This window comes from Miscanthus floridulus, chromosome 16 (assembly GCF_019320115.1).
Source record: "Miscanthus floridulus cultivar M001 chromosome 16, ASM1932011v1, whole genome shotgun sequence".
Taxonomy (NCBI): domain Eukaryota; kingdom Viridiplantae; phylum Streptophyta; class Magnoliopsida; order Poales; family Poaceae; genus Miscanthus; species Miscanthus floridulus.
The window spans coordinates 107,430,586-107,446,943 of record NC_089595.1 but is presented as its reverse complement, the minus strand read 5'-3'; the positions used below and the strand labels follow the sequence as shown (position 1 = coordinate 107,446,943).

Genomic DNA, 16,358 nt, shown 5'->3' with positions numbered 1-16,358 from the left:
TGCAAGGAAATTTGTGCAACACTATGGGTACCTTGTGTAACACCCTAGTGTTATGCCTACATTTAGGCACTGCAAATCACGCATATCATGCATCATCAAGCATCCAAATCATACATGCTTAATCATGTGAATAACAAGTGAAACACTGCTTCGAAACATCTGAAACATGTTGTGAAACCTGAATGTTGCATGCCTTTGTTAGAATTGTTTTGCCCTGATTTTGTTTGCTAGGTTAGTAGAACTTGTTTGGTTATGATTGTAAATCATCTAGAATTGTTTATCACAATTTTTGGAGCAAGGTTTGTATTTGAATTATTGTCAAATTTTGCTTTAAAAATAATTCTCCAAACATTAGGGTTTAAGTCAAAATTTACTTTAATTTTATAATTCAAAATCTATAATGAATTGGACGTTGGTATTAAAATCAAAGTTGTAGAGGATAAAATTTTGAGCAACTTTTATTTTTGGCCCAAAGTTTGAAACTGCTTTGATTTAGTCCAAAAATTCGTTTGAATGAAAAAGGAATTCAAATTAATTTGAAAAATCTTGTTTTTACCTTTGTGGGCCTTGCGCCTCGTTTTCGGCCCAGCCGCACCGGCGGCCCGGCCTGCCTTCGCGCCGCGCCTTGCTCCCGCAGCTGCTTCGCCGGCCCAGGCCCATGCCGCGCCTCCCGCTCGCCCGCACTCGCGCGCCCGTCGCTGCGCCACGCCGCGACCGCGGCAGAGAAATTCCACCGCGTGGCGACCACGCGCCAGCGTCGCCCACCGCGCGGCAGCCGCGGCCTGACACCGCGCCCACGCGCCTGCCTTCACTTGCTGGTGCCCGCGCGCTCGCTCACTCCCGCCCGCGTTTCCTCTCCTCCCCTCCAGAGCCGAGAGCTCGAGCTCTGCCGCTCGCCGCGCCCGCAGCTCCACCGGCGTCGAGCTCCCGCACCACCGCGCCATTCCCCGATTGCTCGCGCCCACAACTCTGCCTCGCCTTCCCTCGACTCACGCTCGCGCTTGCGCCGCCTTCGGAGCCCAGGGTGAGCTTCCCCGCGCCTCGCCACCGACGGCCATGGCGTCGCCGAGCTCGGCCGCCGTGGGACTCCCCCTTCCTCCCCTTCTCCACCCTGCTTAGCTGCCTGCTCGCATTCGCCAATGCCTCGCGAACCTCCTGCGCTCGCTTGCTTGCGCTGCCGTGGCCGGAGATGGCCACCGGCCGCTGGCCGAGCCGCGCCGCCGCGCCAGCGCGCGCGCCGACGGGGCTCTCTGCCTCAGCCGTCCAGGCCGAGCCAGGCCGTGGGCTGACGCCCTGTTGGGCCGTCTCCCCCTCCCTCGCGCTCGGGCCGCGCAGGCCGGTTGTTGCCGTGGGCCAGTTCGTTTCCACGGGCTGGCCCAGTAACGTTTAAGTGATTTGATTTCCCTTTATTCTTTATTATTTGAAATCTAAAATGGTTTGAAAAATGTTTGGGTGATCAAACTTGCTCCAAATTTGTTGAAACAAACTTTTCTAGGTTCCTTATCATCAGATCTACTGGGGAAAAATTGTGCATGTCATTTTTGAAATACTCTTCTGTAGGATTTTATTTAATCATGGATATTGCTGATAACTTGAAAAATGTGTAGAAAAATCTATAGTCTTCAGAAAAATATGATTCCAAGTTTGTTAATCTTATTATGTCATGTACTTCCTAGGAAAAATATGTTTCATGCATGTGCTGTGGGAAAATTTTGAGGTGTAGTTCAAGTACTTTTAATGGCTGAGTTTTGTTATTTTTGCTAGAGAACAAATTTTGTATAAAACATGCATGTGATAATTTTTGTACAGTCATTATATGCTATGAAGAACCTAGGAAAAATATTAATTCTATTGTTTGACACTTTTCATAGTACAAAGTAATTTCATGCTCATTTTTATGCTATAGCTTGTCATTTTTGTGTAGGATAGTTTACTTATCCAAATGCCATGAAATTTTTATGGTAGTCTGTTTAGGGTAGTATTATGCTACTGTAATTTTCTCAGATTTTTAGGAGCATCAGAAATATATGTTGCTATTCAAACCTATTATTAATTAGGGTTTAAGCAAGTGTTGCTTTAAGTGTGATTAAGAAATTAGTAAAGCTTTGGTGTATCTTTGAAGCATTTCATAAGATATGTTGACTTAACATATTAGTAGTAGCAGAGAATGCAGTAGATGACATGTGCTTGTAGTATAGCTTCTTGGATGATGTTGACTACCTTGCATTTAAACATATCCATTGCATTCATCTCCTTCGATGCACCGTTTGCATAATCACTTACGCGTATTGCATCATACAGGATCGCAAACCGAGAACCCAGTCGTCATACCCGAGGAGCCCGAGGAGCAGCTCGAGGTGCAGCAGCAGGAAGTGCCAGAAGCCGACGAGGAGGACGTTGAGGAACTTTTGGAGTGCCCCGATCACCGTCCGAGCTCCTTCGAGAGAGGCAAGCCCCGGAGCATTTTTCTCCCGGTTTGCGATTATTTAATTAAATGCTTTACTTTAATTGATGCATTACGTTCAGGAGTTGTTTGCAACCGTTGCTGCATTATACCTTGTTTACCTTTGTTATACTATATCCTTGTTACCCTGGTATCCGCAGTCGAGTCAATGCTTAGCTGGCTTAGACCGGTAGAAGTCGGGTGATTTCCTGTCACCTGCGAGCTATAGGTGGTTACCTGGATCTGCTTGGATGACTATGAAGTCATGGTATAACTAAGTGTTAAATGAAGTTGAGACCGGACGGAGACTTGCAGAGTTTTGGACTGTAGTGTTTCCGTCTGTGTCGATTAAGGACCGACCGTTGTTGGGCCTCGAGTCATGTTGAACGCATGCCTTACATTTAGCTGGCCGGATAAAGTACCTTCCAACCGCGAAGCTGGGAGATTTTTCGGGCCGAGTAGATTGCCCGCAGCACACTATGCCGGAGCAGGTGTGGTAGGACACGGGGGCGAGATGATAAGACCAAAGTGCAGTCGGTCGGCCCCCGGGTACATGTGGTTCCTGGCAAACTCGAGATACCTGGAAAGTTGGCTCGGTGATCAATATCTCACTTTAGCGGGTGAGTGAGGTTTGTGTAAGGAATAAATCACCAGCTGGTTAGGAATCGATTCGAATCGCCATCGCTCCTGGACAGTGAGCACTTGACTTGAGTGACTTCATCGTAGTAAATATTTATGGAACACTTGGACAGTTATAATGAATATGACAGTATGGAAGTTGTTTAATGATCATTGGTTATCATTATCTGCTTAATCACATGTTTACCCTAGTATAGGTGCAAATCTAGTTGATAGGTTAATAATAATTAACTTGGCAATAATGCTTTTAGAAAGGTTCTTGAAATGCTAAAAATGCTTCTTTTTGCAAATGAGTCAGCTACCCTACTATAAAGCCCTTCATAATCCTTGGTGTCATTTATTTTCGGTCATGTCGGGTAAGTCTAGCTGAGTACCTTCTCGTACTCAGGGTTTTATTCCCACTTGTTGCAGATGGGCAGATGTATTACGGCTACTGTATCAACTGCCTTTATCCTGCGATGGGTGATGTTTAGGACCATGGGCATGGTCATTCCTTATGTCTCGTCTGATGCTTTTGTTGGAGATGATCATTCGCTAGCACTATATTTAAACTCCGCGTGTGTGTGTGGTTTGAACAAATGACTTCCGCTACTTTCATTCGAACTGGTTTTGTAATAACTATGTTGAAACTCTGATGTATTTGAGATTGCGAACTTTTATGTAATATGTGATGGTGACCGCTAAACTTATTACGATCATGGCTGGGACACGAGTTGGTTTGAAATCCTTCATGATTTCACGGACTACCGGGTTATACGGGCTTAAGTTTGTTCAATCGTCTGCTCTGGTGGATGATTTTCTTACTTAATTTCGTATAATTGGTCGGTTCTGTTACACCTTGTAAGGGACAGACTTCCGATCAGTGCCCATGAATGGAAGCAAAAGATCAACGATCCTCATGTTAGTTTTGTCTCTGATCTTAATAAGAATTTAATTTGGGATGATATCCTTCAACATTTCACGTTGCAAGCGGATGATTATGATGATATCAACGATGATGAATTGAAGGAGCTAGTTCGAAAGTGGGCTATGAAGAAGATGGCCACACAATTTCAGACTTGGAAGAAATCCCTATACACGAAATACGTCAAGAAGAACCTAACGCCCAATTTCAATACTAGGGGCCCGCTCACGAAGTTGAGTCCCTACTGGAATGATTTTGTATAGTACAAGACATTGGAAGAGGGTGAGGAATGGGTGAGAAGGAACCAAGAGAATGCCCGACAAAAGGTATACCACCATGGCATGGGATCTGGTGGCTACGCGACTGCCATTCCCAAGTGGGAAAATAGAAGCGGACATTCTTGCCAAGGGTATCACACCAGAATCACTCAATTGGCCCAAACACGCAAAGAATTAGTTTTCGCTCATGGGGGAAGACTGGACCTAGAGACCGGGAAGCTGGTTCATGGCCCAAAACTCGAAAGAGCAACACAAAGATTATCTTATGCTCTACAAGCTAAAGCTATTGGTGCGTTCAGGCCCAATAGAGAGAAGGATTAACTGACGTATGCCATCAGGACTGTTGAACACAGTGGCCGAACAAGAGGTTTAGGACGGAATATTTCTTAGAAGCATGGTTTCCCTAACGACAGAGATACCTATAGAAGCCGGCAGAGAAGGAAGGATGAGGAAGCAGCGCGGATCAACAGGTTGGAGGAATATGTTCGTGAGTCACGGGAGGCGTTGCTTCAAGCACAAGAGCGCGAAAAAAACATACAAGCTAGAATGCAGGACGAAATCATAAAGCAGGTGCAAATAGCAATGAGTGCCCAAAGGCAGGCATCAGATCTAAGAATCAACATTAATATTAGCCCCTCTAATCAGTTGAAAAGCAGCTGCGCTTCCACGGAGTTGCTAAATCAAGATGACGCAATGCTACGTTTCTCTGTGGATGACATCACTGCACCGTTTACATCATGTGAGCTACATATTCTAAAAGAGAATGTCACAATCATGGTGGCTCTCGGTGTTTTTTCACCTCCAGATCCTACCAAGACACTAAGAATCCATGGAGCAATAATACCACCTGGATATGTTAGCGTCTCAGTGGATAGAGTTAACAAAGGTTTTAGTGATCTGGCTCTTGATATTCCAAGAGGTGATGGAAGAAGACTCTAGGAGAAGTAGAGAAGACATTCATACTATGGTGCAAGCGCTACATCATTATTCCCGGGGTCTCTAGTCCACCGCCGCTTTCTCAATAGCCAGACAATAGGTGCGGACAAAAGTGAACAAAAAAAATTTCACTAATTTTCTATTGACATGCATGATTAAAAATAATAATTTCTTATACCTAATTATTCTTTTTTGTACTCACACAGCAGGGTCTCCGTCAACCTAAGTCCAATTATCCAATCTCCAGATCATCATAGTACTCCGGGAAATCAGGTGGCAACGCCGCCACCGCCGCCACCTCCAAGGAGGTCTCCAACGCCTCCAAGGACGTCTCCAACGGCTTCCCCGCCTCTCTTGATGACTAAGAAGAAGCCAGCTCCTAAGAGGTCCATCCCACAAACGAAGCCGTTGGCCCACTAGTCGGCAAAGAAGAAAGCCTCATCTAATCCAGTTATTCCCCAAAAATTGTCTTACGAGAAAAGTGAAAAGTAATTAAATGCTGCAGTACAAAAAGATGTGGATAGTTTCTTCGAAAAAATGAAAAAGCAACGAGAAGCGAGAGAGAACCCAGAGAAACCGTACTTATACCTACCTCCAGATCTTCTAAGAAAGAAGGTGGACCAGAAAAAGCGAGAATCTCAAAAGACCCTGCCAAAATCGGACTACGACCGCTCTCTCACTAAGTCATTTGAGGCGGCGCAGAAAAAGACTAGACCAAGGAAAGGTGTTGCACAACTCGGATAATAATCGCAACAATCAGTCCCCCTCTTGTCGTTCGTAATGAATATGGTTCAAACTTAGACTTAGACGTCGATTTTGAGGAGCTGGCTCAGTTTTACGAGGAAACTAGTTTGGACCTTGCCCAAGTTCTCACTGAAGGACCATTTGCTCCGAAAGTGGATCCTTGGAAGAAATTTGAACATGGAAAGAGTCTATACAACCCTGAGGCCTTAGGTGAACTGGGTACGCAAATGTACCTGCTAAACAAGTGGTACATGGCGGCGTGTGAACGGGGAGAGGTCTTTGTCCCTGTCAGAGTTAGAAACCAACATTACTTACGTGGCGATGACGTTATATATGTGAGTTTGTAGAATTACACCAACTATGCCACCTGGACTCTCTCAACAAAAGTCTCATTAACTGTTATTGTCTGTAAGTGTGATTATTTTCTACTATTAAAGCGTATATATATATAAAGCTACATGTATATATACAAATTATATATCCTCACACTATATTTTTATATATGCAGATATGAGATGACAGAACTCAGAAAGAGAAAGGATAATGATGTTGGTTTCATTGATCCAAATGTCGTATTCAAACACCCTAACCCCCCGCCTCAATGGAAAGCTGAACTTGAGAAAAATCGCATGAGGTTCTTAGTGAACCAACAAAACAAGAACATAATCTTCCCCTACAACTTCAAGTGAGTGTTAAATAATTAATGTCGATCATATGAACATTTGTTCAATTATTTGCTTACTAGCTAAGCTATCTCCCATATATATATATATATATATATATATATATATATATATATATATATATTGACTCTAGTTAATGTCGATCATATTTGTGTATAAAAACATATGCAGCAATCACTGGATATTGATGGTCATCGATATGGCCAATAGTCGGTTGAGCATCTTAGACTCGTTAAGAAAAGAGCAAACAGAGTACCAAGACATGATAGATATTATCCAAGGATAATTTAGTCTCTCTAGCAACTATATATACCCCGATCTCTTAACTGCAACAATTATTAAAGGCTAAATTAATTTTTTATTTTATTGGGCGCAGTGTTTGAAAAAGTTTCATTGAGGAACACCACATGAAACATTGCAAGGCGCCACTGAATATAATCGCACACAAAGTAAGTACTAGCTACATTTATATATATATATATATATATATATATATATATATATATATATATATATATATATATATATATATATATATATATATATATAATTCAATTAACACCATGCATGCTTTCAATTCACCGGATCTTTTTTCTCGTAAAAGTGGGTTCTGAGGCAAGAACAGGGGAACAACTACTGCGGATACTATATTTGCGAGTTCATCATGGCGTACGCAAAAAGAACTCCTAAAGAGATCCTCAAAGTATGTTATATAAATATATTCATATATTCATAATTTCTTTTGTTGCTCATATATATAAGTAATCACGTGACCAACACACACACATATATATATATATATATTAATACTTTTCCTTTAACTTTTATTGAAGACTCTATAGTTGAAGGAAAAAGTCATACGACGTGACCAACTGAAAACAATTCAAGAGACCATAGCAGTATTTTTTAATAATCAGGTCCTCAACCCCGCCGGCGAGTTCTACAATGGCCCCGTTCGCTGGTCTGAACTTTGGCTGAAACTGGCTGAAAAACACTGTTCTAGCTGAATTGTTGTGAGAGAAAAACACTGTTCTGGCTGAAAAAACAAGCCGAACAAGCCAAATTTAAGACAAGCGAACGGGGCCAATGACGTCAACGAAACATGGAAGCCAAACCAGATGGAGTAAATTTGTTATCCCAAGGATATGATAGAATATACAATACAAGCTTTATTTGTAATATATATATATATATATATATATATATATATATATATATATATATATATATATATATATTATATACATAAAATAACGTACAATATATGCATATGCATGTAATATATACGTTAGTTTTATACTTTAGTTTGTACAAAATGTTCGAACATTATAAACGTGTAGAATACGTATATTACTAGCAGCGTAGAATGCGTATTCGAAAACCTATTCGAAAACCAAAACGAATCATCAATTGAAAATAGAAACAAAAAAAAGAAAAAAAGGAAACCTTTAGTCCCGGTTGATAATACCAACCGGGACTAAAGGGTCGCTCCACGTGGCCAGGCCGGAAGGCCTCTTTAGTTCCGGTTGGTCTTACCAACCGCACCTTTAATCCCGGGCGAGAAGCCGGGACTAAAGGAGGGGCCCTTTAGTTCCGGATTCGTGCTCTCGGTTGAGAAACCGGGACTGAAGGGGTTTTCCAACCGGAAGTAAAGCCCGTTTCTACTAGTAATGGGGAGGGTGAGGAAGAAGAAGAGGTGAAGACAAAAAGAAAAATAGAGAGAGAGGAAGAAGAAGAAATCAGCCCCTTTAAGTCTGTTCTGCATCCGCCACTACGTATAGGCTACGTATAATATGCGCTTTGGAGAGAGTACACGTAGACGACATGAATGGTAGTGGGCTAGTGGCTGTCTGTTAGAAGCCATGCGCCTGCAGCTCCGTCCCGGCCAATCGTCATCGCCGCCGAAGCTTGCTGCCGGCTCTGAGGCCGTCCGCTGCCCAGAGGAATTGGACAGGAGCAACGCGTGCGCAAGCAGAAGACGATGACGAGCGCAAGCGGCGAGGACAGGAACGACGTGTGCGCATGACTGGCGGCGGCGGTGCAGTGGCGAGTGCCAGGACATGGCGCATCCACAGTAGGGACAGCAGCACCGCGTGCGTGCGGTCGGCGTCGTGGTGCGTGGAGCAGCGGTAGTGTGGGCTGATAGGTGGGCCTGGACACCACGTCATCAAAGACATGCCAGCGTGGAATGCCACATATGCAAAACCACTTAGCAAAACCACTACAGGGGTTATTTGCCTTGCTTTGCGAAGTTTAATGTGTACAATACCTGGTTTTATAGTTCAGGGGTTATGTAGATCATCCTGTATATGTCAGGGGGTTATGTAGACTTTTTCCATTTGGTAAATATTATATTGCTACTTGTCATTTATCGATCAATCACCATTATGATGTTAACGATAGCGACCGATTATAAGATAAAATAAAAATACATACATCTTTTGTGTTCTCTTTTAATCCATCCTAAAATCTATAAAATACACTTATATTACAGGACAAAGAAAGTACTTATCTTCTAATGTTTAGCCCCACATAACAAAGGATGTAAATTTAAATTATTATGCATACATTGCATTATTTAGGGTTTCTTTGTCACGGCTCCGGCTTCTTAGAGCTCTTTTCGTGGAGCCGTGCTAAACATGCATTAAAAAACGACTCCTTGCAAGGAGTCCAGATAAACCAAAATTGTTTTGTTAGCATGCTGGAGCCCCAAAAATATGGCTTCCCTCATGGCTTTTGCAGGCTCCTCATACTTAACACAAAACGATTTTAGCTTCATCGTAGAAGCTGCTCTAAGTAGAACCCGAGCAGAGCCCTGTCACATTAGTCTTTATTAATATATGTTTTGGAAAGGAGTTTTCTTTTATTAAAATATTTTTTTGACAGGAATTTGGTCAAAATTCTAGCCAGGCCTTTCCAGCCCTGGCCTGGGCCATGAGCAGGTCTATCGAAGAGCAGTAGCACTGTGATATCAATTCATCACAGACACTGTAATGTGAGAACAGTCAGGCCAACAATGCAGCAGTAGCCACACCAACTAACGTGGCTTAATAACATCAGTGCAGCAGCAACCCCTGCCAGTTCCTTTCAATGGATTGATATGCATGTCAAGTACTAACTCGGTGTAGTACTAGTCGAGTAACTTCCCTCAATGCCATGCCAGACATGCATCATCCTGGACATCAATTCGTCAGATTCCCACAAGAACAAGCTTCCCGTTTTGCATCCATGCTGCCAAGACATGCATGAGTTACGTACATCACGAAGTCATTCATGAATCGTGATCACTTGGCATTCAGCAAGCATCTCAGATGATCGGTCCATGAATTTGGATTCACTCGAATCAAAGCACGGATTCACGAATGAATGGTACTTAGAATCGAAGTCCAACAGAAACTTAACAGTTCACAAGTTCACGCACACGTTCTCGTTGCTAGGAACACGGACATGTAAAAAATATGCGCCATGATGCCAAGAACCAAGAACACGGCCGTCGGCCGACATGCCAAGATCGCCAGCAAACGCATCCAAAAGGACACGCGCCTTCTAGGCAAAGAGCATGTCCGCGTGCGGGGTGAGGTCCTTGTGCGCCTCCTTGATGGTGGCCTCGGCGACGCCGGTGGCCATGGACACGTCGCGGACGGTCTTGCCGGCACCGGCGCGCTGTACGACCATGTAGCTAATGGCGGCCGCGATGGACTCGGGGTTGCGCCGCACGTCGAGGCCGTTCTCGAGCCTCCGCGCGGCCTCCTGCGCGGCGCGCATCTCCTGGTTGCCCATCCCGAGCCGGGAGCAGAAGAGGCGCATGTAGTCGGCGGCGCGGACGACGCCGATGTCCATCACCTGCCCGGCCTCCTCCCCGAGCACCTTCTTGATGAGCGTGGTCATCTTGCCGATCTCCTTCTTGGCGGCGGCGCCGGCGGCGGTGACCGTGGCCAGCTCCTTGTACGTCCGCGGCTTGCCCTCGTTGCGGCACGCGACGTAGAGGCACGCGGCGTAGAACACGTCCCTCTTCTTGCCCCTCGTGGGGCACGCCTTGGCCTCGTCCAGCCTCTTGTAGACGTCCTTCGCGCGGTCCCGGATGGTGGCGACGAGGCCGAGGCGGTCCGCCATGTCAGCGATGGCGTGGAACGCATCCACCAGCGTCTGCTCGTGGTCCGCGCCGCCGCCGCCGGCGCTGACCCGCACTCTTGGAAGCGCGTGGCCGCCCTCGCCGTGCGTCTTCTGCGGGCGGGCGTAGGCGATGCGGGTGACGAGCGGCGCGTTGGAGAGGAACGGGTCGTTGGGCCCACCGACGCGGCTCGGGTCGCTGTCCTCGCCGCCGCCGTCGTCCGCGAAGTTGCGCCACTCGGAGCCCTCGTCGATGTAGTGCGCCTCCAGGACGAGCGCGCACTCGGTGCAGATTGTGTCGCCGGTAGCGTGGTCCAGCACCACCTCCGTCGTACGGTGGCAGTCCGGGCAGTAGACCGACTCCTCAGCCATGGTTACCGCTGAGAGTCTTCAGTTACCGGGACAAGGCTTGGGGGCGAGCGGGGAGGCTGCCGGCTGCCGGCTGCCGCGGGAAGGCTGGGGCGAGGGCAAGGCTCGTGCTGTGGTGCAGATCAATTCGATGGAAGTTGCAGCGGCGTCGCGGCGGAGTTGGGGATTAGTTCGTGAGGAGGAGGGGTCGGCTGAATTTATAGACGGGTTAGGTCGGTTGCTCCGGGGCTTAGGGGATCCGCGGGTCAAAGTCGGTGTCGGAAAGCGAGGAGAGATCGGAGTCGGACGCCCGGGGGAAAAAAATAAAAACCGTGGAGCAATGGCTCCGATCGGTCGGATGAAAGATGCTCGGCAGCTCGAGTGATGTGCCAATCGGCTCACGGCTACGTTGTGTATTCACCCAAATTTTTTTTTTGGACTCGCAACAATACAAGCAGAGCTATGAATCACCACCTATCTGGGTATCTTAGGTCGTGGATCAATTAGGTGACAGTGGTTAGTTAGCTAATAACACATAGCTAATATTAGCTGGCTAACAATTGACTGCTAGCTATTAGCTAGAAGGTTGTTTGGATACACTCTGAAGGAATGATTTAGCTCAAGTTATTCTTGGAGCGAAGAAGTCTTATGAACCTGTCGATATGGGACCCACCGGGTACCCCATAATGTACGGAGAAGATCTAGTCTAACTAGGATTTCTTTCCCTGTAAATTTAGTAGTAGTATTATTCTGTAATCCTACTAGGAATCTTATTATAAATCGACTAGGATTCTGGCCTCCTGACTATATAAAGGAGGGCGGAGTTCCTGCAGACAGGGCAACACAACACTTTACAATTAATCCAACGCAAAGGCTAACGCCGACTGGACGTAGGGCTATTACTCGAACACGATCGAGGGTCTGAACCAGGATAAATCGACTGTCTCTTGCGTTTATCGTCGAGTTCTGCATACGCTGAAGCCCGAACATACTGCCTCGGGTACCCCCGTGGCAGGCTATCGGTGGTGAAACATCGACAGTTGGCGCGCCAGGTAGGGGCTTTCGGCGAATTTGCATCCGAGAGCTCGACGGACCTCTACAACATGATCTTCTCGATGGGATCAACCTTCATCTTCGGTTCATGGATCTGCGAGGCAGGCGACGAAGGCAAGCTCCGAATCCGTCTCCTCGAAGATTCGGATCATCATGAAGACCTTTTTATTTCGACGACTACGACAGATCAACTCACCGAAAGATTCGCGCAGCTCGTGGTGTCCGATCAAACTCAGATTTCGCGGCTTTGCGCATCCGACTCAAACTCAGGCTCCGCATCCGAGATGGAGTCTTACCCGAGTTCTTTCGGGAAACCGAGTTCTTTTCCGGCGGGGCTCCAGAACGCGACCTCGGCCTATCAAGAATACAACTCGGAGTATACTCAGAGTTCTTTCAAGAAGTCAGAACCCTTTCCGTTCGGACTCTACAACATGGCAAAATCTTATCAGACACGGCCCGAAGGATCCCTCGATCTGATGCTGAGAATACCACTAAAAGGAGCTCAGGAAGGCCTCGTACTAACTATAACATCTCAAGACTGCATCGCCCACTGGCCAGGTTCTGTTCCTGAAGACAGCGGTACCCAACTAGCCGGCACGACGGCTATAGCAATTCTACCCTATCAAGAAGGAGACTCAATCTGCGACCTTGAAGCCTCTACTAAAATCATCAACAACTCTGACAGTGTGGAAACCAACACCAATAACAGAACAATTCACACACGAGAAGTATTCATGGTTCACCGTCCTCGATCACCTCTGGTTCCCCCAGAAGCACCCTGTAACACCCTAGGTGTTTGGCTTCCGCTAAATTGCATTTCATTTCATAAACATGTGCATCATCTATCTCATCATGCCATTGTTACTGAAACATGCATATGCAACATTTTCAACTGTGGTGTTTCATACTTGATTGTTGTGAATAGTAATGGTGTAACCTGTGAATGCAACATGAATTTCTCATACCTTGAAACATGGCAATATGGTAGTAATGAGACAAGTGTAAAATAACAACAAAGTCATGAAACATGTGAAACATTGCATTGCAACATTTGGGTGAATTGCTTGTTTTGTTGTTTCATTACATGTGATCATTTGACATGGGTATTGCACTTGTGTAAAGTGGTTGATTAGGGTCTAATACACCTTAACTACACTTAGGGTAATTGTTTGGACATTGTTCATGTAGATCAAAATGACAAAAATGCCCTCAAGTGGAGGTTTGACTGGAATTGACCCTTAGTGTGTCACTATTTGACTGATTCAAAAGACCAACTTAGAGACTTTGCATGGATGTGCACTCTTTACCAAAGTTGTAGCTAATTTATCAAGGAACAAAAGTTGTTTTATGATCATCTCATGAAAATGGCTAGAACAAGCTCAAACATGGCCCACAAGTCAGAATTTCATGCTGATTTCATACTTAGAAATTTTTCTAAGTCCTTAAGTGTTTTACAGTTTCGTGTACCAATGTTTGGAGGCTTGTATCTCCCTAACCAGGCCGAACCAACTCGAGCTCCAATTGAAGAAGTTGTAGTATTCACTTAGGTCTTCAATTTTGTTAACTAGACCATGAACCAGATCGCCACCGTTTGGGAGTTATGCATCGTTGAAATCACACTATCAGTCATAGTCATCGAGCACTGAATCGAAAAGTTTCAGAAAACGTTCAGTGAACACGGTGGCCGACCGGCGCAGGAGCCGCTCGCCGCGTGGTGTTCATGCTCTGCCGACGCCACCATGTTGCGCGTCCGCGCTCCAGAAGAGGGCCAGCGCTTGCCCGACGCACTCGCCAGCCCCATTTGCTTCCCTCTCGCCTTCCCCACGCGTAGCGCCGAGCCACAGCCGTCCGCCATTGCCGGCCGAACCTTCACCCTCGCCTAGCTCATGCCCCTTGGCAAAAACACGTTGCCCAATTTGCCCAGAGCCTCGCCGTGATCCCCTCTATCACCTCCACCGTTCAGTCGGTCCACTTGAACCTTGGTAAGGACGAATTCGTCGTTTCTTCCACCGCCGCCATGGCTGACCTCGCCGGAGTTGGCGCTCCACGCGGCCAACTGTCCTCGCGCCCTTGCCATCCCTCCTCTGCCTTGCGCTAGGTTCAGTGCATGCCACTGATGCTCGTAGGGTCACCCATTCGAGCCGTGGCGCCGTAGTCTCGCCGGAGCCAGCCCTGCCATGGCCGTGCACCGCCATGCTCGTCGCCACCCCCTGTAGCCGCAACAATAGTTTCGATTGAGGGCACCGCTAGATGCGCACGAACGAGGTGAACATCGTAGTACTGCTGGACTCGCCGGAGGAGCCACCGGTGACGAGTTGCGCCGCCGTCTCCTTCTCCTCCCCAGTCTGGCTGTCTGTCTCTGTTGCGCGGGTCCCACTCGTCAGTCGCCGAGCCGAAGGCGGGAGCCAGCCTGGGCTGCGCCGCGTTTTGGGCCGAGCTAGCGCGCTTCACGGGCCGCTGTTCTTTTGGGCCGGCCCAGTAGCTGAGATAGGTTTTCTTATTTGTGTTTTGTTTTATTCTTTTCATAGATTTGTGTATATATTCAAAAATATGTAGCTCCTAGATGGTAGATCCAAATGATGTGGTTCCAATTTTGTTGAGTTCATGATAATGATTAGTTTATATTAAAAATATGATTTATGCCATGTTCTGTTATGAAAATGGGAGTTTCTATTTATCTCTTTTAATCATGTAAGAAATAGGGGTAATTATATCTTTTTCTATGTAGCTCCAAATGGCATGAAATTTTTATGGTGTATTGCTCATATCATGAATAGCTTGTAGTTAAATTTTTATATATTTTGGACACTGTATGTAGGAGATAGAAAATTCTCTTGTTTGCATGGATAGATCTTGTGTGAATTTTCATAATTTTTCTATAGATCCAGTAAAGGTAAAAATTGGTGAGTGCTGTTCTTATACTAGAATGATACTAGGAAAATGAGAAATCTGTTGCTTGACACTTTTCAATAGGGTTTCCTAATTATGCTAAAAATAGACATGCCACCTGTTATTTTGGATACAGCAAGTTCTGCTTACCCAGTGGCTTTGAAATTTTTATGGTAGTCTATGTGAAGCATGAGATAGCTACTGTAATTTTTGTAGATTTTTATGAACATTTTTACTATATATTGCTTTAATCACCTAATTAACTAAAGAAATTAGAAAAGGGCATTAAATAAATTGTTTAGAAGTTGGCACTATGCTTTCTGATGTTTCTCTGGTATGCAAAACATGTTGGTAAACTTGGTTTGGTCCAATTATGCTTTTGCATCATCATTAAATAATTAAGTTAGTAACCCTGTCATTTCTGGACAGATTCTAGGTTTACTGGAATTCGATTTGGTTAACGTAAGAATCATGCTTTGATGTTTACAATTGATTTGTAGAGAATTTCATAAGCTTTCCAGAATGTTCTCATGCAAGTCATTTGGAATTGTAGAACTCTTGTTGTGATTGAATTAAGGGACTACTTGTGTGCATATAAAACTTTAAATGTTAATTTATGTATGCCTTTACTATTTCTAAGTTTGTGGTAATGTTCCTAGGTGTTAGGCCTTTAACTAAAGATGAGCATCTTTATCTTAGGTTATGCAAGTTAGGTAAGTTGATCTTGTTCTTTAAGTTAAGTTAGATACATGCTTAAAGTGATTTGAATAGAGCTATTTTACTCGGTAAACGGGTGTCCAGTGATGTTTTCGTAAACACTTACTGTGATTCATTCATCATGAGCATCATGTCATTCCTTATGCATCCATGATATTTATCTCGTGCATCGGCATGCAATAGGTGTACCAGAAGGAGTAACACTGCTGGAATTCGAGGAACCGAGCGAGCAGCAGCAGCCGACACCGGAGGTTCAGGAGGTGCAGCCTTCAGAAGAAGTGCCAGACGAGGTCGCTGTTGAGTGCCCGGATCACCGTCCATGCAACTTTGTGAAAGGCAAGCCCTGGAGCATATTAAGCATCCTAATTTTCGAAATGCAGTTAAAGTATTATTGTTACATATATATATATTGTTGCATTAAGTTTAGGTGTTGGATGCAAACACTTGCTGCATTGGTTATCCAATCCTTGTCCAGATATTGTTACCCTGAATCCTATATAGCTCAGGTTTGTGTAGTGCTTAGCCCTGCTTAAACACGGTAGAAGTCAGGTGATTTCCTGTCACCTGCGAGATATAGGAAGATACATATGGCACGATTGGCTATATTTGTTATC

General features: G+C 45.3%; 2 protein-coding genes across 2 annotated transcripts; one reads left to right on the top strand and one right to left on the bottom strand.

Annotated features, from left to right (window-relative positions):
* The first annotated feature begins 658 nt into the window (after positions 1–658).
* Positions 659–8,612, top strand: LOC136511218 (pistil-specific extensin-like protein). The gene is made up of 2 exons (XM_066505378.1): positions 659–1,024; positions 8,502–8,612. The coding sequence occupies exons 1-2, from the start codon at positions 659–661 to the stop codon at positions 8,610–8,612; spliced, it is 477 nt and encodes a 158-aa protein (XP_066361475.1).
* A 1,561-nt stretch (positions 8,613–10,173) lies between these two features.
* LOC136510060 (transcription initiation factor IIB-like) lies at positions 10,174–15,621 on the bottom strand. Its single transcript, XM_066504634.1, has 2 exons — positions 15,609–15,621; positions 10,174–11,117 (listed from the first exon to the last, which is right to left on the bottom strand). The coding sequence occupies exons 1-2, from the start codon at positions 15,619–15,621 to the stop codon at positions 10,174–10,176; spliced, it is 957 nt and encodes a 318-aa protein (XP_066360731.1).
* Between the last annotated feature and the right edge of the window lie 737 nt (positions 15,622–16,358).